General features: G+C 51.1%; 1 protein-coding gene across 1 annotated transcript in view; it reads left to right on the top strand.

Moving 5' to 3' along the window:
* TRAPPC12 (trafficking protein particle complex subunit 12) overlaps positions 1-19,841 on the top strand; it is a 79,934-nt gene extending 60,093 nt beyond the window's left edge. The window contains exons 7-12 of the mRNA XM_021697540.1: positions 2,405-2,477; positions 5,326-5,399; positions 9,753-9,851; positions 18,147-18,247; positions 18,873-18,960; positions 19,137-19,841. Coding sequence (XP_021553215.1) covers positions 2,405-2,477; positions 5,326-5,399; positions 9,753-9,851; positions 18,147-18,247; positions 18,873-18,960; positions 19,137-19,379 — 678 coding nt within the window. The 3' untranslated portion in view covers positions 19,380-19,841. The remainder of the gene's footprint in view (positions 1-2,404; positions 2,478-5,325; positions 5,400-9,752; positions 9,852-18,146; positions 18,248-18,872; positions 18,961-19,136) is intronic.

Here is a 19,841-nt window from a genome sequence, read left to right on the forward strand (position 1 = left end):
TTTAAGGTGTGAAGCCCCGAAGGACACTGTCTGTCCTTAGGCAGTGGTTGGGAGGGGCTGGAGTCAGGCAGACCGGAACGCTTTCCAGGGGCAACTCTGGCTCTTCCTGGCGGAGTGACTGGCGTTCGTAAGCCCCGAGCTCCTCACCTGTAGATGCGGGGTGTCACCAGCTGCCTCGGGGCTGTGTGCAGGTTAGATCGGGGTGTGAACAAGCGACTTGGCGTGGTGCCCGGTCCATGCGAGTGTTTAATATTCCTTGAGTGGCTTGAAGCGGCTCCAAGAAACCTCTTTTCACTTTGGAAGGCCTCTTTTCTAAAAGTTCCCCTAGGAGATGGTGGTGAGGATGGGTAGGTCCCAGGACTTTCTAGGGAAATCTGAGCCCCTCTAGGGCAGACGTGCTCTCACTTTAGTCTGGACTCAAGTAGGTTGTTAGTCTTTGGGTCCTTGAATTAGGGCCAGCCACCAGTTGTCTGTACACAGGATGCTTCATGCATAAAACCCATTCCCCAAAACTACCCCATGCCACCTGCAGCCCGTGACAGCCCACCAAAGGGAGAGGTATGAGGCTCCTTCCCCAGAGCTTTCCCACAAACTGTGGTCCCCAGGCCATCATTGGTCCCCAGAGTGTCACCTGAAGCTCACCAAAGTGCAGGGTTTGGGGTCACACCGTAAGCATAAACATCAGAACCTGAAGTTTAAAATACCAGATGCCAAGGTCATGTGTATGCTCCAGGGTCCATGAACTTAGAGGATTTCTGGAGGAGTGTAAATGGGGTGCACCTTGTGGACCAGGCCGGTGCATCCTGCCTTGCTCGTTGTGGGGAGCAGACCCAGGAGTGCTTGCCAGCGTCCGACCTGGACATGGGCCTCGGTCATTTTGCCAGGGACGGAAGGGATGGGGAACGGAAATGGGACCTTACCACAGTTGCAGACTAGACAGTTCGGGCTTTGGTTGCCCGTGTTTGCATCATTTTCCTTTACAGAACTAACGTTCTGGAGGTGAGCACACTGACTGTATGAAGTCTGCGTATCGGCATCAGAGGGGTTGGGGGCTCCCACTTTCTTTCCTGCGACATTTCTCCTCTTCTGTTGCCGCCCCAGAGTAGCCTGCCCCTTCCCCTGCTGGCTCTCCCCCCACCTCCCTCCCGAGTCACTGCTCCAGCCCTGAGACTCCTGGTGTCCTGTGATTCAGCCCAGGCTACAGATACAGTAGCCCCGGAGGTGGGTCCTCAGCAGCCCACAGAGATGCCATGGTGCGAGGCCAACCCGTGACCTTGCCCTAACAGTGTCTATGGCCTGCCTCTGCTTAGACACCCACTCCTCCCCCTGCGTCCCACCCAGTGACCAGGAGGGTGCCGTGCCACCTGCTCTTCTTCTTCAGCAGTTCTTGCCCCTTTTCCTTTCCCGTCCACCCTCCATTCCAGCTGAGGTTAGTTAAATCAGTAGCACCATCAAGACTTCCTTTCCCGGCCCCAGTTTGTTTTCATGATCCTTTATCAGAAGACAGATTAGCTGAAAAATGTCATTTGACCCAGTTTAGACCCCACTAGATAACCTCTGCAGTTCCGGCTTTGACCCCGGCATGTCAGGAGTCCGCGAGAGACTCCTGCAGGTGCAGAGAGGCCCAGCTCACCCTCCTTGCTGTGTCCACGGGGACCAGGCGTGTGAACACCCAAAGCCAGTTCTTCATCGGGGTGGGTCATTGAGGGAGATGTTAACTGGCAAGACAATCTGATGAACAAAAGGATTTTTCCCAAAAGCACATGCCCATGCCCTGAAGGCAGTAATGACAGAGCTGTGATATAATCTTTCTTCAATTAACACTTTTTCTCCCCAGCAAAGTCTTTACTCTCCATGCTTTGCTATCCTCATCCTGCCACTCAAAAAACACATTCTCTACCCAGATTCCAGTGGTAACAGCCTTTTTTCTTTTCAAGAAAAGCCAAACCACAAAGAAGCAACGCAAAGTTATGATCCAAACCGTGGAAACCATATAAAGTGACAGTTGCTCAGAAAGTATTTGATACGTTTAAAAAGGCCACGCCCATCCTGGTGCCCTGGAGGAATGAGACTGATCTTTTCACAGAAGTGAATAGTCATCCTCGTGTGTAACATACTTGATGCTTTTCTTAAAAAGAGAAAACAGCTACCCTATGTCTGATGTCTCAGAGGGCTTTATGAGCATCATAAACCCAATCTCCACCATCGGCTAGGGAGCGGCTTCCCCTCCGCTATGCCTCCCTGTGTGGTGAATGGCGATATTTAAAATGTGTCCATGTGAAACATTCCTTGACAAATTGGTTTTCAGACAGAGAAATCTGCTCCTCTTAGGATATATTATGACAAAGTCTAGAAGCAAATTCATTTTTTATGATTTTGTTGTTCTTATTTGGAATTACCGCAGATCCTAACAAATTTGGAGCAAGGCTTAGCTGAAGATGGAAGCATGAGCAGCATCACACAGGAGAACAGACAAGGTCAGTGGCCAGACTTTTCATTAAATAATTATCGAGAGTTGTCAGAAGATTCGGCCCCAAAGCTTTTCTTGTGTCTCATCCTTTGCATTGGTCCTTGCATGCATTCATTTGCTCGTTCCTGTTTTGGGAGGCCAAGCACCAGGCCTAGCACTGTTGATACATGAAGAGCAAATGTAGGTGTGAGGGCTGCCCACAGGCAGCCCCGTTGGGTGCAGAGGACCTGCCTACACCCAGTAATCCAGAAACCAGTGTGGCTTCCACACTAGGCAGGTGCTGGAACAGAGAGGAGCCCAGGCCTTCCTGGGAGGGGCGTCCTTGGGGGGGGGTTGCCCACCAGAACTACAGACTTGGCAGGGGGAGCGTGAGGCCCTACAGTCCTGCAGAGGAGAGGAAGAGGGCCCTGTACACAGCCGACGAGGCCAGGCTGACAAATTCAGTCTTGACGCTGAGCACTGGGCTGCTGGGAGCTGATTACATTTTGAGATCATGCTGGCCACAGGGCGCCTGGGTGGCTCAGTCGTTAAGCGTCTGCCTTCGGCTCAGGTCATGATCCCAGGGTCCTGGGATCGGGCCCCACATCGGGCTCCCTGCTCAGCGGGAAGCCTGCTTCTCCCTCTCCCACTCCCCCTGCTTGTGTTCCCTCTCTAGCTGTTTCTCTCTCTGTCAAATAAATAAATAAAATCTTAAAAAAAAAACAAAAAAAGAGATCATGCTGGCCACAACTTCTTGAGAACATTAGGGATGAACTTCTAATTATGCTTCAAAACCCAACTCAAATGGCACCTCCCTGAGAAGCCCCTCACCTACCACTCCTTCCTCAGGGCCTGTCCTTCCCTTTCCCCAGAGCGTCGGTCCCGCTCTGTCTCACCTCCAGGGGCAGTTTCCACCTCTCTGTGCCTGACTTGGAGCAGACTCTGCAGACCACTGGCCAGCATGCATTACTCTGGCAAGCGGTGGGCCTCCTCTGAAGCTGCTCAGGGAAGAACGATGGGCCGAAAGCAGGCGAGGTGGCCTGGGGAGGGGAACACTGCAGGTGGAGAGCCGTGCTGGTGCCCCCGGGGGTGTGGTGGGCCTGGCCGCACTCAGGAGCATGAGAAGGGAGAACAGCGTGGGCAGATGTTTGCCTTTGGGGCCAACAGCCCTGGGCTACATTTATGCTTTAAATATAGCATCCTTTGAGAAATCCCAAAGGGCAGCCAGGTGTGTAGGGGAGAGTGTGTGTGTGTGTGTGTGTATACGCACACATCCTTCCCAGCAGTGTGTACGTGTGTACGTGCGCACACGCATCCTTCCCAGCTGTGTGTGTGTATGTGCACGCGCACATCCTTCCCAGCAGTGTGGACGTGTGTACATGTGCACGCGCATCCTTCCCAGCAGTGTGTGTGTAGGTGTGTGTACGTGCACGCACGCATCCTTCCCAGCAGTGTGTGTACGTATGTGTGCGCACACGTCCTTCTCAGCAGTGTGTGTGGACGTGTGTGTGTGGACGTGCGTGCGCATCCTTCCCAGCAGTGCAGCTGCAGGCCGGTTAGCAAGGAGAGAGGTTGCTCACCCTCCAACATCTCGTTCTCTGGTATTGTCTGCACGTGGTCACTTTTCCCCACTGAGGGCCTGTTTTAGGGGAATTAGCAGGTAGTTACTAGATCTCAGAAAGCAGTTCAGAGAGACCTCAGGGTCATAACAGATAAACAGATTTTCCAGTGAATGGGGAAGAATTTTAGCACTTGAAAGAAGTCTGTGGAGATAAATTGCGGTTCACTGAGACAGCCCATATTTTATGTTCATTAACAAAAGATACTGTTCAGAATTTTTCTTTTCACAAAGATGATGTTGTAAGCAGCTAATGTATTTTTAATTGCTGAAAGGCAAAGTGAGTTAAGTTCTTAATTCTGGCAATTAAGTTTATTGTGTTCTGAAGTAGTCCAAGAATAAGCGTAATTTCTAGGCAGTTGTTACCCCACAATTGGCCATCGGTCCTGGCAGCAGTGGGACGGTCAGATTCGGGGTGAGGCAGGCTCACTGGAGTATGGTTGTTCACGTACGCCCCCAGCCCTCAGCTGAACCATCTGACGCGGCCAATGTGCCCCCACCACCTGCCTCCCCACCCCCGCCCTCCTCCCCCTCACCCTCCTCCCCGTCCTGGTCCTACTCTGCTCCCCTGTCCTCCCCACTCCCACCATGCTCCCCTGTCCCCCCCCATTCCCACCTTCCTCCTGGGCCATGTGTGTGACCACACGCCACCACTGGGCAGACACCCCATGGGGAGCTGGCTTTGGTTCTGCATCATTGCCCATCTCCTCCCTCCCATGTGAGGGTGCTCCTGGCCTTTTAGGCAGCAGTTCTGTGCCCTTCGCACACTGATGCTCACAGAGTGTGGAAGGCAGGGTGGTAGTTACAGTTTCCATCTGAGAGGTTCTGCAGTGGGGCCTGGAGAAGGCCGATCCCAGGACACAGAGCTCGATGTGCAGACACCCTGGTGGGCCAGCCATCTGCCAGCCCCACAGCCGGGGGCTTGTGGCTGGACTGCACCCCCAGGCAGGTGGGCGGCGCCTCCCACAGGTCACCTGGAAAGGGGTCCAGTGTCTGGACAGTGGCCCGACCGCAGGCAGACCCATGTGTTCATTCTCTGTGAGCATGGCCCTGGCTGGGCTGTGTGGTCTCCTGTCAGCCCTGAAGCTGACCCGTTAGCCTCCTGTTCTTGCTGTGTGCCTTTTGCATCCACTCTCCACCCCGAGCCAAGAGCACTGGCCTGATGCCCTGCGCTCAGCAGCCACGGTGACAAGACCATGGCCGAGGGCTGGGACGTGGCCCCGACACGCACACGCTCACCGCTGCCCTTCTCTTGCAGCCTCCATTCAGTTGTGGCGGTCCCGACTAGGCCGGGTGATGTGCTCCATGGCAAACTGCCTGCTCCTGATGAAGGTACGTCCGTTCTGGAGGAGGGTGTCAGCAGAAGCTGCACCGGGTGGCTGGGACCCTGATGAGGAAGTGCCCCGCGGTGAGCAGGAGGCTTAGCCCAAGGTGGGGCGCGGGGAGAGCTGCGGCGGGAATCGCTTAGCCCCAGACCCCTTCAGGTCAGCCCAAGGTCATTCCTGAGCTTGATCTTCAGCACAGCAGAGCAGGCGGTTTGTCGTGGGGGGGTGAGTCCCGTGACTGGCCCCGGTGCGACAGCCATGTTACATATCGCCCCTCGCAGCCCCGTGTGTGAGGCTCGTGCCCTGGGCGCGGAGCGGAGGGCTTGGCTACGGGCGTGCATTCCCAGCACAGCCCTGCGCCCACTCGGTCAGGGAGGGGACGGGTGCTCTGAACCTGCTTTAGAGCAGCCTGCCCTGGGGGCGCAGGCCGCCCCTGTACGGGTGGGACACGAGGGCGCAGACAGTGACCCTGCAGCGTCCTTCATGTCCCGGGGCCCCAGGCGCCGGCTCTGAAGAGGCTCAGAGCTGTCTTTGAAGCCCCTCCGGCTCTGACGTTCACGCAGCACCCCTCCGCACACGGGGCGAAGGACGGTGTGGGGTGAAGGAGCTCAGGGCGTTCTCCCTGCTGTGTGCGCAGCCGGTGTTTCTGAGCAGGTGGCTGCCCGAGTGGTGCCATCCCTCGTGGTCTTGCCCCCAGTGTGTGTGGGGGCAGGAGGGAGTGTGTTCCCTCAGTGAGCAGGTCCCTCCCTGGAGCCGGGGCCCTGTCCCCTCCGCCCCACGCTCCAGCCTCCCGCCCTGGGGCCACTGCCACTATGGGGGAAGCCCACGGCTTGGACAGAGAAAGAGCAGATCATTCGTTCACAGGACTGATGTTTCATGAATCATGGGGCTAAGACTGCCCGGGAGGGAAGTTACCTGTTCCACTGGTAGATTTTTATTTGAAGATTACGGGAGAAAAGTGCTCTTACTGGTTTTTCCATGGTGGTAACAGTACCGTCAAGCACCCCACGTAAGTTTTCTGCCTACGTCGTCGGGACCCAAGACAGAGCCTGTTACTGTTTCAAAAGTACTTTATGGTGAATGCAGGTTAATTGGAATTTTCCACTAATCTTCCATTTTCATGAGTTAAAAAGGGAACATTGTGCAGTGGAAGCCTGAGCGAGCACGTGCGTGCGCGTTCTCTGGCCACGTGGGGCGCGTGCACGGCCCTTGTGTGCCACTCGTGTCCGACCGCGAGTTATATCATCAGCCACTCAGTTCTTGTCGGTAACGTGTCTGTTACGGTGAAATAAATATTAACTTTTTTATGACAAGAAATCCACTTGTACGTTTCAGCCCCAAATACCAGCAGGACGTGCCGTTGGGCCCGGGGACGGGTGTGCCGTGGCCGGGGACATTTGCGCAGTCCCACGTTTTAAATGCCACTCCCTTTCCTTAGACCCGTGGTAGTGTGGGGGCGCCACGCCGGCTGACCAGCACCTACTACTTCACTGTGCCACAGGGACCCCCTCTCCCGGCCCCACATAGGCATCAGCTGAGGGACCACGCAGCCACGTAAACCAGCCTCTTCCGCTTCGGTCATCCACACAAACCCTCTCTGCCCGCAAACAGCTGTAAATCCAGTTTCGCGGCCACCAAACCAGCGTAGCTGCTGAAGGGAGAAGGGTGAGCACTGAGCTAGAATAGGCCTGTCCTGTAAGCAGCTCACAAGTGGCCTTTCCCAGAGCCAGTCTGTGTGGTCTGCAGTGGGGCAAACTCTCAAAAGAGCTCATCTGAGGGGCGCCTGGGTCGCTCAGTCGTTAAGCGTCTGCCTCCGGCTCAGGTCATGGTCCCAGGTCCTGGGATCGAGTCCCGTGTCCAGCTCCCTGCTCCGCGGGGAGCCTTCTTCTCCCTCTCTCCCCTGCTCGTGCTCTCTCTCACTACTTCGCTCTCAAATAAATAAATAAAAATTTAAAAATAAAAAAAAGGTCGTTTGAGCCATTTTCCCTTTGAGAGACTGTATTCCCTCCACTTCCAGCAAATAAACCATGCCAGGCAATGATAATCAATTTCAGCAAGCTCTGTGGCACACTTCCGCTCTGCTTCATTTGCAAATAGTCTCCGCGAAACATTCCGGAGCCTGTCCCTGAGGCCACAGGCGCTCCCGGGCCATCTCCCATCCAGGCCCTGCAGGAGCAGGCCCCGCTAGCGCAGCTGGCCTGGTGGCGGTCCCTCCGCCTCCGTGGTCTGACCTCCTACCGGGAAGCCAGCTTTCCCACGTGCGTTCCACGCCGGTGGATCTGCCCTGGTTTATTCTCCCAGGAGCGTCGTGTTTGCACAGATCCACGGCAGACATCAGGGATCATTGCTTGGTTTCTGAAAGCTGTCCTTTCATATCAATCATCTTCAGAAAACTGACTCCTGGCCTCAGGTGCTGAAACAGAGCTGTGAGGCAGTGACATTGGCTTCCGTGGGCTTGCACTTCTGTGGAAGTGGGCATGTCACCGCCCTCCACATCCTGGCTCTGGCTGTCCACGGTGCCAGCTGGAGTGACACAGGAGCCAAGATTTGGGGCACAAGTGTCAGTGACACTCGAGCACTAACAGGAACTTCAGACCTGCCTTTTGTTCACTCGAAAGCAGCAGTAACGGGCAGGTGTTGAATTACAGCAGGTGACTTCCCCCCTGGAGCTCGTGGGGGCACCCCGTGCACACTCAGCTGGGGCCTCAGCCACCTTAGGGCCCTGCACCAGCCACCGAGCAGTGGGAGGCACTGCCTCCCCCACAAGAGGTGCCTCTCAGCATACACTTGCTCATATGAGCTCACACTTGTGCACACACTCGTGTACCCGCTTGCTCTCACACTCGTGCTTGCATGTGCACACTTGCTCACACTTGTGCACACTCGTGTACCCACTTTCTCACTCACACTTGCATGTGGACACTTGCTCATGCTTGTGCACACACTCATGTACCCACTTGCTTTCTCACACTTGCATGTGCACACTTCTTCACGCTTGTGCACACACTCATGTACCAGCTTGCTTTCTCACACTTGCATGCGCACACTTGCTCACACTTGTGCACACACTCGCTACCCGCTTGCTTTCTCACACTTGTGCTTCCCTGCACTCACACTTGCGCCCGTGCCCACACGTCTCCCACGCTGACACACTCGTGCGTGTTCACACACGTATGCGTGCACACACAACCCTCAAACAGCACAGCCCTGCCGTGGGCGGCAGTGACAGCGTGAAGCCGTGGGGAGGGACAGGCATGTGCTGTCAGGTTCCTTGTGAGCACTGCATCTTGAATAAAATTTGTCTTAATGAGCTTCCCTGGAAGGTGCCAGACTGGAGAGAGTTTTTTCATTCTTTTCCTGCGAAACTGGAATTTTACTTGTCACCTGTCTTTCTGTAGACCATTCCAATTAGCACACTAGTAACTCCAGCCCCAGTTTAGATCAGACTGAAAAAGTGGAAGAATAAAGTGCTTGTGGGGGTGACCAAGTGCGTCTGCTGCCATCTGTCTTGTGGCCGTGTGCTGTGACGCGGGGAAAACACGCTACCCACCACCGAGCCTGCCCAGTGAACGTCACAGTGATCACTGCTGTTCCAGAGAGCCGGGGTTTGTGGGGGGCCTGACACAAGCCAAGGGCCGTGTCCCCGGCAACTCCACCCGGTGACTTGTTCGCACCTGAGAGAGGTGACAGGTTCCACCTCTTACTTGTGGACAGACAGGGTTTACATGACTCAGCATCGGCCGCGTGCGTCCCGCGGGCTGGCACTGCGGGGGCAGCAGGGGAGTGCAGAGATGGCCGGGCCGCTCCCAAGGGGCGGCATGGAGGGTGCGCCGACGACCCAGAGAGGCTGGTGAAGGCCTCTGATGTGGCTGCATCTTGTGCCTGCTCTCAGCTACGGTGTTTGGTGCGGTGTCTTGTGTGTTTGCATTTAAGGACTTTCCCTCACTTTCTAACATAGAAAACATGTAAGAGATGCTGTTAATAAATTTGGTTTATGGAATTGGCAGATAGTGACAAGACAAAGTTCACCAATTCACTTAATGATTTTACAGGAAAGAGAGAGACAGTGCAGGTGAATTCCCATTGCCATGTAGATGGAAGCAGGAAGAGGGAGAGGAAGGTGTTTCCCGACTCTGGTTTCGAACAAAACTCGGAACCCTGGTGTGCCCTGTTGTCACGCCAGCCTGCACGTCCCTCGTGGGCCCGGCTTCCAGCGCTGGGTTTCCTGCTTCCGCCCAGCTCACGCGTTCACGTGCCCTCTCTCCACATGCAGATCTGCAGGTTCTTGAGCTGCTAACTTCACAAACCCAAGAGCGATCTTTTTAACTCTAAAATGTTCTTCCGGTTGTTCTTCCCATAGGACTACGTGCTGGCTGTGGATGCTTATCACTCGGTTATCCAGTATTACCCAGAGCAGGAGCCACAGCTGCTGAGTGGCATCGGCCGGATTTTCCTTCAGGTACATGCCACACCAGGCACGTGAGCTACGGCGGGCGGTCCCTGCCTGGGTGGCCTGGGACTCAGCGTTCATTCTGTAGATAAGAAATAGCACAGAGCAGCGCCTGGGGGGCTTAGTCGGTGAAGCGTGCCTTCGGCTCAGGTCATGATCCCAGGGTCCTGGGATTGAGCCCCACACCCGGCTCCCTGCTCGGCAGGGAGCCTGCTTCTCCCTCTGCCCCTCCCCCTGCTAGTGCTCGCTCTCTCGAATAAAATCTTAAAAAAAAAAAAAAGCTCAAAAAATGTTTCTCATCAAATGTTAAAGGTTTAGTTCTTTATAGTAGTTCTGGTTTGACTGTATTAAGTCCCACTGGCTTTGACGGGATCAGGAAGCCAAATTGCTAAATGTGAGTTTCCATAGACTTTCATTGGTGAAGCATTGAAACAGATCACTTTAGAAATCATCCTGTTGCACTGAGAAGAGCGTTGATAAAGCCATACGGAATCTTATTTGAAGTTGGCTATAATAGAGTCCCTTGCTGCTGTTTTGCTGGAAAGAGCGCACAAAGTCCACCATGAAGCAGCCCCAACAGGGCAGAGGGTGAGGGACAACACCCTCTTGCCAAGAACAGTGCCGAAGCCGGGAGCATCTTCCTGGACCGTTTGGCGATGGAGGGATGTGCGCCCCTCCTCACTTCTGTCTCTCCCAGGATGGCCATCCCACTTTTGCAGGCTGAGCCTAAGGGCCTCTGCCCCCGGCCCACCCTCCATCTGTAGGGCTTCTGCCATAACGCCCCGAGCTGGGGCTGGGGAAAGGAGTATGAGCAAATGACGGTCCCTGATAGTCGGAGAAGGGCCAGACGTCTCTGGAGCACCACTCACCCTGAGCGGGCACCGTGCAGAGCCATTCCACCGTGGGGATTACCAGTCATTTTACAGATTAGCAAACGGAAGCTTCCCTGTGGTTGAGTGAGCTGCCCGAGGCCCGAGACATAAGCGTACCAGAAAGAGTCTGAACAAGGGCTCTCTGAGCCCAGAGCTCAGGTTCTCTTCACTGAAGGGTGGCCCTGTCCTCCTACACCCCCAGTCGTACACACACACATGCACACCCTCCTCCACACCGTGCACACACACGGGCGTGTGCGCACACTCCTACACCCCAAGTTCACACACACATACACAATCCCCTCCTCCACACCACACACACACACTCGCATCTCCTTCTCCTCCCGCCAGCCCCAGCCCATACTGTTCATGGAAAGCAGATGAGACCTGCACTGGGTCCAAGGACAGCCTGACAATGAAGGCCAGCTGTGGTCTCTGAGTCCCTCCTGGGGCGCTCAGGGGCCTCCGTTGTGGGGCTCTCAAGGGCGGCCTTCCCTGACTGACAGCGTGGATGTTGAGGAGGCTGGAAGACTGGGTTTCTGTCTGTTCTCGTGCTCTGCTAGCATGTAAGCCATATCTTCTCCGTGTGCCAGGGACGCTCATGATCGTCCTGTGAGGTCATTGTGCAGACTGAGCACGACAAGCCACATAGAGAACACAGTGCTGTGCTTGGAATCCAGTAGGACAAACCCAGAAACGTCATTTCTGAGTCTCAGTTTACACAGCTGGAGGAATATATGCTGGACGCCCATTTAAGAACCCTGACGCATGAAGCAGCCTCAGGCGGGAGCCGTGGATCCAACAGTCCTGAGGTCTGCGTCAGGCTGGGACTCTGAGGATTTCCCTGGACATGTTTCTGGCCTCAGGTCGTTGAGAGAAACGTCTGGACACAGAATCTTGGAGAGAAAGGCACTGGCTTCCAGAGCTTTGTTTGACATCCCACCTGGTTTGGGGACGGTGGCAAACACCACGAGGGAAGCTCGTGGTGTTCCTTGTTCTCGGGGCTGAAGGTGACACCTGGTTCTGAACGGAGACGGGGAAACGGGGGACGAAGGACACCGAATCCCAGGCAAGTGACCAGGAGACCTAAGCACTCGGGAACTCTTTCTCAAACACCTCTCCCTGATACTTGGACTGTTGCCCGACCACAAACTGTCTGAATTTTGTGTTTCTGCAAAGGAAATCAAAACTGTGGTACTTCCCTTTACGACACACCTCCGCCAGAGCTTCTGGAAGGGAAGCGCAGGGAGTTGCCAGGCTGTCAGCAGCCAGGGCTGTCCCTGTCAGCTCCACTTCAGGATAGCCAGCAGGCTTCCTTGGGTGTTTAATGGGTGCTGGGTGTGGCTTGGTTTGGTTGGGCAGAATAAACTAGAGTTCCGTATCGGGTCCCAGTATGACTTTGAAATTTGTGAATGTGATAGTCCCTGTCATTTTACCAGTCACAACCCCAACAAGTGACTTGGGGCCTGGCTTATTGTACTGAAACATAGTGTGTGTGTGCGTGCGTGTGTGTGTGTGTGTGTGTGTTTTAAGCTTTATTTATGTAAGAATTTTTACTTATTTATTGAGTTTTTTAATTCCAGTGTAGTTGACATACAGTGTTATGTTAGTCTCAGGTGTACAACGTAGTGATTCAGCACCTCCACACATCACCCGCTGCGCATCACAACAAGTGCGCTCCTTAGTCCCTGTCACCTGTTTCCCCATCTCCCCCCATCCCTGTGTTCCCTGTAGTTAACAGTCTGTTTCTCGGTTTGTCTCTCTCTCCTTTTTCCCCCTTTGCTCCTTTATTTTGTTTCTTAAATTCCAAATATGAGTGAAATTATATAGTACGTACCTTTCTGACTGACTTCTTTCATTTAGCATTATACTATCTAGCTCTATCCATGTCGTTGCAAATGGCAAGATTTCATTCTTTTTTATGGTTGAATAATACTCCATTGTCTATATATATATATATATATACACACACACCACATCTTTAACGGTTCATCAGTCGATGGGCACGATTGTAAATAGTGCTGCTATATATAAACATATAAGGGTGTGTGTTTCCCTTTGAATTAGTGTTTTCATTTTCTTTGGGTAAATACCTAGTAGTGGAATTAATGGGTCATATGGTGTTTCTATGTTTAACTTTTTGAGGACCCTCTATACTGTTTTCCACAGTGGCTGCACCAGTTTGCATTCGCACCAACAGCTCATGAGGGATCCCCTTTCTCCACATCCTCTTGTTTCTTCTGTTGTTGATTTTAGCCATTCTGACAGGTGTGAGGTGATAGCTCATGGTGGTTTTGATTTGTATTTCCCTGATGGTGAGTGATATTGAGCATCTTTCCATGTGTCTTTTTGGTCATCGGTGTGTCTTTGGAGAAATGTCTGCTCATGCCTTCTGCCCATTTTTTAATTGGATTATTTGGTTTTTGGGTGTTGCATTCTGTAACTTCTTTATATATTTTGGATACTAACCCTTTATCAGATATGTCATTTGCAAATATCTTCTCCCATTCAGTAGGTTTTCAGTTTTGATTGTTTCCTTCGCTGTGCAGAAGCTTTTTATTTTGATGTAGTCCCAGTGGTTTATTTTTGCTTTTGCTTCCCTTGCCTCAGGAGACATTTCTAGAAGAATGTTGCTATGGCTGATGTCACAGAGGTTATAGTCTGTGCTCTCTTCTAGTATTTTTATGGTTTCAGGACTCACATTTAGGTCTTTAAATCATTTTATAGTTTATTTTTGTGTATGGTGTCAGAAAGTGGTCCAGTTTCATTCTTTTGCATGTAGCTGTCCAGTTTTCCCAACACCATTTTTTGAAGAGACTGTCTTTTCCCCATTGTATATTCTTGCTTCCTTTGTTGAAGATTAAATGACCATATAATTGTGGGTTTATTTCTGGGTTTTCTGTTTGTTCCGTTGATCTATGTGTCTATTTTTGTGCCAGTACCATACTGTTTTGATTACTACAGCTTTGTAATAGAGCTGGAAGTCCGGAATTGTGATGCCTCCAGCTTTGCTTCTTTTTCAGGATTGCTTTGGCTATTCGGGGTCTTCAGTGGTTCTCTACAAATTTTAGGATTGTTCAAACACTGGGGAAAATGCTATTGGTATTATGATAGGGATTGCATTAAATCTGTAGATTGCTCTAATATAGACATTTTAACAAATATGTTCTTCCAGTCCCTGTGCATTGAATGTCTTTCCACTTCTTTGTGTCTTCTTCAATTTCTTTCATCAGTGTTTTCTAGTTTTCAGAGTACAGATCTTCTACCTCTTTGGTTAGGTTTATTCCTAGATATTTTATTATTTTGGGTGCAATTGTAAATGAGATTGATTCCTTGATTTCTCTTTCTGCTGCTTCATTATCAGTGTATAGGAATGCGATAGATTTCTATACACTGATTTTATATCCTGTGACTTTACTGAATTTGTCAGTTCTAGTAGCTCTTTGGTGGTCTATGGGTTTTCTGTATATAGTGTCATGTCATCTGCAAATAGTGAAAGTTTGGCTTCTTCCCTACCAATTTCAATGCCTCTTATTTCTTTTTCTTGTCTGATTGCTGAGGCAAGGACTTCCAGTATTATGTTGAATAAAAGTGCTGAGTGGACATCCCTGTCTTGTTCCTGACCTTAGGGTAAAAGCTCTGTTTTTCCCCATTGAGGATGATGTTATCTGTGTTTTTTTCATACGTGCCCTTTATTATGTTGAGGGATGTTCCCTCTAAATCTACATTGTTGAGGGTTTCTATTATGAATGGATGTTGTACTTTGTCAAATACTTTTTCTGCCATCTATTGAAATGATCACATGGTTTTTATCCTTTCTCTTATTGATGTGATGTATCACATTGATTGATTTGCAAATAGTGAACCACGCTTGCATCCCAGGGATAAATCCCATTTGATTGTGGTAAATTATTTTAATGTATTGTTGGATTGGGCTTGCTAATATTGAGGATTTTTACATCTGTGTTCATCAGGGATATTGGTCTATAGTTCTCTTTTTCTGTGGTGTCTTTATCTGGTTTTGGTATCAGGGTAATGCTGGCCTCATAGAATGAATTTGGAAGTTTTCCTTCCTTTTCTGTTCTTTGGAATAGTTTGAAAAGAATAGGTATTATTAACTCTTCTTTATATGTTTCGTAGAATTCCCCTGAGAAGCCATCTAGTCCTGGACTTTTGTTTGTTGGGAGATTTTTGATTAGTGATTAAATTTCATTGCAAGAAATTGGATTGTTCAAAATTTCTATTTCTTCCTGCTTCAGTTTTAGTAGTTTATGTTTCTAGGAATTTACCCATTTCTTCTCAGTTGTTCAATTTGTTGTTATAATTTTTCTTTTTTTTTTTTTTAAAGATTTTATTTATTTATTTGAGACAGAGAGAATGAGAGACAGAGAGCATGAGAGTGGGGAGGGTCAGAGGGAGAAGCAGACTCCCCGCCGAGCAGGGAGCCCGATGTGGGACTCGATCCCGGGACTCCAGGATCATGACCTGAGCCGAAGGCAGTCGCTTAACCAACTGAGCCACCCAGGCGCCCCAAGTTGTTATAATTTTTCACAATATTCTCTTATAATTCTATTTCTCTGTTGTTTATTTCTCCTCTCTCATTTGTGATTTTCTTTGAGTCTTTTTTTTTTTTAATGAGTCTGGCTAGAGGTTTATCAATTTTGTTGATCTCTCCATAGAACCAGCTCCTGGGTTCATTGATCTGTTTTATTGTGGGGTTTTTTTTAAAGGTTTTATTTATTTATTTGACAGAGAGAGACACAGCGAGAGACGGAACAAGCAGCGGGAGTGGGAGAGGGAGAAGCAGTTTTCCCGCTGAGCAGGGAGCCCGACGCGGGGTTCGATCCTGGGATCATGTCCTGAGCCGAAGGCAGATGCTTAACAACTGAGCCACCCAGGCGCCTCTAGTTTTTTTTTTTTTTAAGGTTTATTATTTATTTACTTATTTGAGAGAGAACATGAGAAGGGGGGAGGAGCTGAGGGAGTGAGAGAAGCAGACTCCCAGCTGAGCAGGGGTGTACATATCCTTTAGTTTTTGTTTGCCTGGGAAATTCTTCATTTCTCCTCCTATTCTGTGCAGGGGCCTTGTTCATCTTCTTGGTATCTATCATTCCAGTTTTAGTATATGTGCTGCTGAAATGAGTACCCTTCTATCCTGAATGATAGACTTGCTGGATAGAGTGTTTTTGGCTGCAGATTTTTCCCTTTCAGCACTTTGAATGTGTCATCCCTCTGTCCCTTCTGGCCTGGAAAGTTGCTGCTGCAAAATCCCCCAATAGCCTTGGGGGTTTCCCCTGTGTGTAACTGTCTTCTGTCTTGCTGCCTGTTCTGTCACTGCTTTTTGCCATTTTAATTACTGCGTGTCTCGTGTGGACCTCCTTGGGTGGATTTTGATGGGAATTCTCTGTGCCTCCTGCATGTGGGTGTCTGTGTCCTTCCTCAGATTAGGGAAGTTTTCAGCTGTTATTTCTTCAAGGAAATGTTCTGCTGCCTTTTGGCTCTCCTCTTCTTCTGGGATCCATGTAATGCAACGGTTATTCCACTTGATGGAGTCACTGAGTTCCCGAAGTCTGTTCTCTCATTTTGCATAATCTTTTTTTCTCTCATTTGCTCAGCTTGATTCCTTTCCATTACTCTGTCTTCCAGGTCATTAACTTGCTCCTCTGCTTCCTCTAACCTGCTATTTATTCCATCTAGTGTATTTTTAATTTCATTTATTGTGTTCTTCATCTCTGATTGGTTCTTTTTTATCTCTGTGTTAAGGATTTCACTGATGCCCTCCACTCTTTTCTAAGTCCAATGAGTATCTTTATGATCATTAAATTCTCTATAAGGCATACTAATCTCCATCTCGCTTAGGTCTCTTGCTGCACCTTTGTCCTGTTCTTTCATCGGCAACATACTCCTCTGTCTCCTTATTTTGCCTCACTCTCTGTGTTAGGAAAGTCGGCTATGTCTCCTGCCGTTGAGAGGAGCAGGCAGGTAACAAAGCAGCCCTGTTCCTGTTCCACAGAGGACGCACAGCTGCTGCAAGAGCCCAGGCTGGCCAGGGCTACCACAAAGCACCCACCAGCAGGGGCGCAGTGTGACAAGCTGTGCACACCAGTCCTCTTCCGCAGAGGACAGCAGCCACCATGGAGACTGGGGCCAGCTGGGTCCACTGCAAAGTGTGTACAGGCATGTGAGCGGGGGCAGTTTTAACAAGGTCTGTGCATCCTCCCAGGGAAGTCAGGAGATGCCTTGCCAGCAAGGTTTGTGCCGGTCCTCTGGGTGAGGGGACCCACTGTGGGCCCAGCTGGAGGGGTGTGGGCACGGTGCAGGCAGGTCAGGTAGTGCAGGTGCTGTGCTGCTCCCACAGGTGGCTGCGTGATTGTGCTGGGGCAGGGGAGGGCATGGTGCCCGCCAGCTCCCCTTTTCCTGCGGAAGTCCGTCAGGCACTCTCCCTCCCATATGCCCCAGGCAGTTTTCAGACTGCTGCTTCTAATCTAGCTCTCCATGGGCCGTTTGCTATGCTGTCCCTTTGAGGGCAGGGACCCAGCTTCCAGTCACCTCCAGGCTCTCCCAGAGCCAAGCCGGCTGGTTTTCAAAGTTCCAGGCTTTAAGTCCTGCTGGTTGTAAGAATTCACAAAATTCGGCCCCTCTGATTTTCAAATCCAGATGCTCTGGGGATTCGTCTGCCTCGTGTGGGGTCCCTGGTGTGATCGTCTGTTTCTCACCCCTCTCTGCACCTGCTGCCCCTCTCCCACGGCTGGCCCCCAGGGGTTTAACTCCCTACCGCATGTCTGTCCTTCCTACTCTCTTTGTTGTGGCATCTTCTCTGCCATTAGTTGTGGAGTTTGTTCTGCCTTTGGGTCATCATCTGGGTTGTTTGCATTGATGTTATCTAGCTGGATCCATGGGACCAGGTGAGCTCAGGGTCCTCCTACTCGGCCACCTCTCTGAAAGTTATCTTTTTTTTTTTTCCTAAGATTGTATTTATTTGACAGAGAGCAATAGCGAGAGAGGGAACACAAGCAGGGGGAGTGGGAGAGGGAGAAGCAGGCTTCCCGTGGAGCAGGGAGCCCAATGCGGGACTCTATCCCAGGACCCTGGGATCATGACCTGAGCCGAAGGTAGACGCTTAACGACTGAACCACCCAGACGCCCCTGAAAGTTACCCTTTATTATTTTACTTAATGATGGATTCCCTTCAAAAGTTACAAATTAAAAACTAAGACTTAATAAGGCATGTAATTCACTTCATTCCTGACCTATGGGTGTTAACCTTCCCCTGTGTCCTAAATGGCATTCACTTTTACAAGTAATGATTAGTGACGTTACCAGAGTTTCCCCACCTGGTGCAAACATGTCTTCTGAGCTGACCCGTCAGGTAACTGTGTGTGTGGATGTACACTTGCTAATTTTGTTACCTGAAGTAACTTTGTCAAAGCAGATTGGAGACATCAAAACAGCTGAGAAGTATTTTCAAGACGTGGAGAAAGTAACCCAGAAATTGGATGGACTACAAGGCAAGATAATGGTTTTAATGAACAGGTAAACCTCTTTAAAAAAGACTATTTTCTCAAATCTCCCAAGAGCTCAGATTCTGTGTAGTAAAGCCCTCTAGGGATGGTGTTCCTGCCCCATGCCCCAGACCTGACACAGAAGTCGTCACCACCCAACACACCCACTGGTGTCTCCTTGAACTTAGACACCTTTCAGTCTCAACAGACTAAAATGTTTTCTCCTTGTTTTTCAAAGTACTGTTTATATTGCCCGTTTTCAACATAAATTTGCATAAATGTTTATTCTCTCTAGCCCCCAGCTGCTTTAATGCCCATGTTTTCATGTCTGTAGGAGTCACACACACACAGTGTGGGGCTGGGTGGAGGTTTATGAAGATGGAGCCTGGGCCGGGAGCAGAGCTCACACTGCCGCAGAAAGTAACCAGCATGCAGGTGTCCGTTTTTATAGCAGAAAGTCACTTAAGACAGAGATCATAACTTCACCTAACAAGAGTTTAATTTGCCAGCCGTGATGTGGCTCATTCAGCTGCAGTGTCCATCCCCCCACCCCCCAACACCAGGCTGCTCAGAATCATGCTGAGGAGATGTGGCACGCTCCTGTCTATGCCATTAACCCCTCTTCCTGCTTAACTGCTCTGTCCTTTATGTTCCAGAGCGTTCCTTCACCTCGGTCAGAATAACTTCGCAGAAGCCCACAGATTCTTCACAGAAATCCTCAGGATTGACCCAACAAACGCCGTGGTAAGGCCCCACAAGAGCTGGGGGCTAACTTCTGGGGGCCTGTCCGGCGTCCATGGGCACCCATCCCAGTGGTTGGGCAGGTTCCCAGCAGGGCCAGCCTCGGCTGCCCCCTGCCCCGCCCCGTGAGCAGATGGACGGCTGCCGGGTCCAATCCTGTGCCTGTGTCCTCCCTCCAGGCCAACAACAATGCCGCCGTGTGTCTGCTCTACCTGGGTAAACTCAAGGACTCCCTCCGGCAGCTGGAGGCCATGGTCCAGCAGGACCCCAAGCACTACCTGCACGAGAGCGTGCTCTTCAACCTGACCACCATGTACGAGCTGGAGTCTTCTCGCAGCATGCAGAAGAAGCAGTCCCTGCTCGAGGCAGTCGCCGGGAAGGAGGGAGACAGCTTCAACACCCAGTGCCTCAAGCTTGCATAGGACACTCGCCCTCTGGAGCCCCCAGGGCCTCTGAATGGTGGACACGGGTGCTAACAGAGGAACACGACTGACGGAGTCAATAAAATCTTTCACGCGTGCCGGGGAGCAGTCTTCTTCATCCGGAGCCACGCAGAGGCCCGCACTGTCCGGCTGTTTGTCAGACTCCAGCAGACCCCGTGCCCACAGCTCTGTCGGAGGTTAGGAGTCCGGGGGGCGAACATGCGCTGTGGGTGGCGGGCACGGGCAGCAGCGGCTCTGGGGTGGCCCTGGGTCCCTTTTGTTTATTCTTGGAAGCTGAGCTGCTTCATCTCATAATTCTGAATATCCTCAGAGAAAAGGTGAAAAACCCAACTATTCTCACTCTGTAGATCCTCCAGTACGTCTGGGCATAAAGGCAGAGAAACAGTAAACAGATGGCCGTGCACCTTCTCTCTCCTTTGCTCCTCTCACATCCCAGAACTA

This window comes from Neomonachus schauinslandi, chromosome 10, assembly GCF_002201575.2.
Source record: "Neomonachus schauinslandi chromosome 10, ASM220157v2, whole genome shotgun sequence".
Lineage (NCBI taxonomy): Eukaryota > Metazoa > Chordata > Mammalia > Carnivora > Phocidae > Neomonachus > Neomonachus schauinslandi.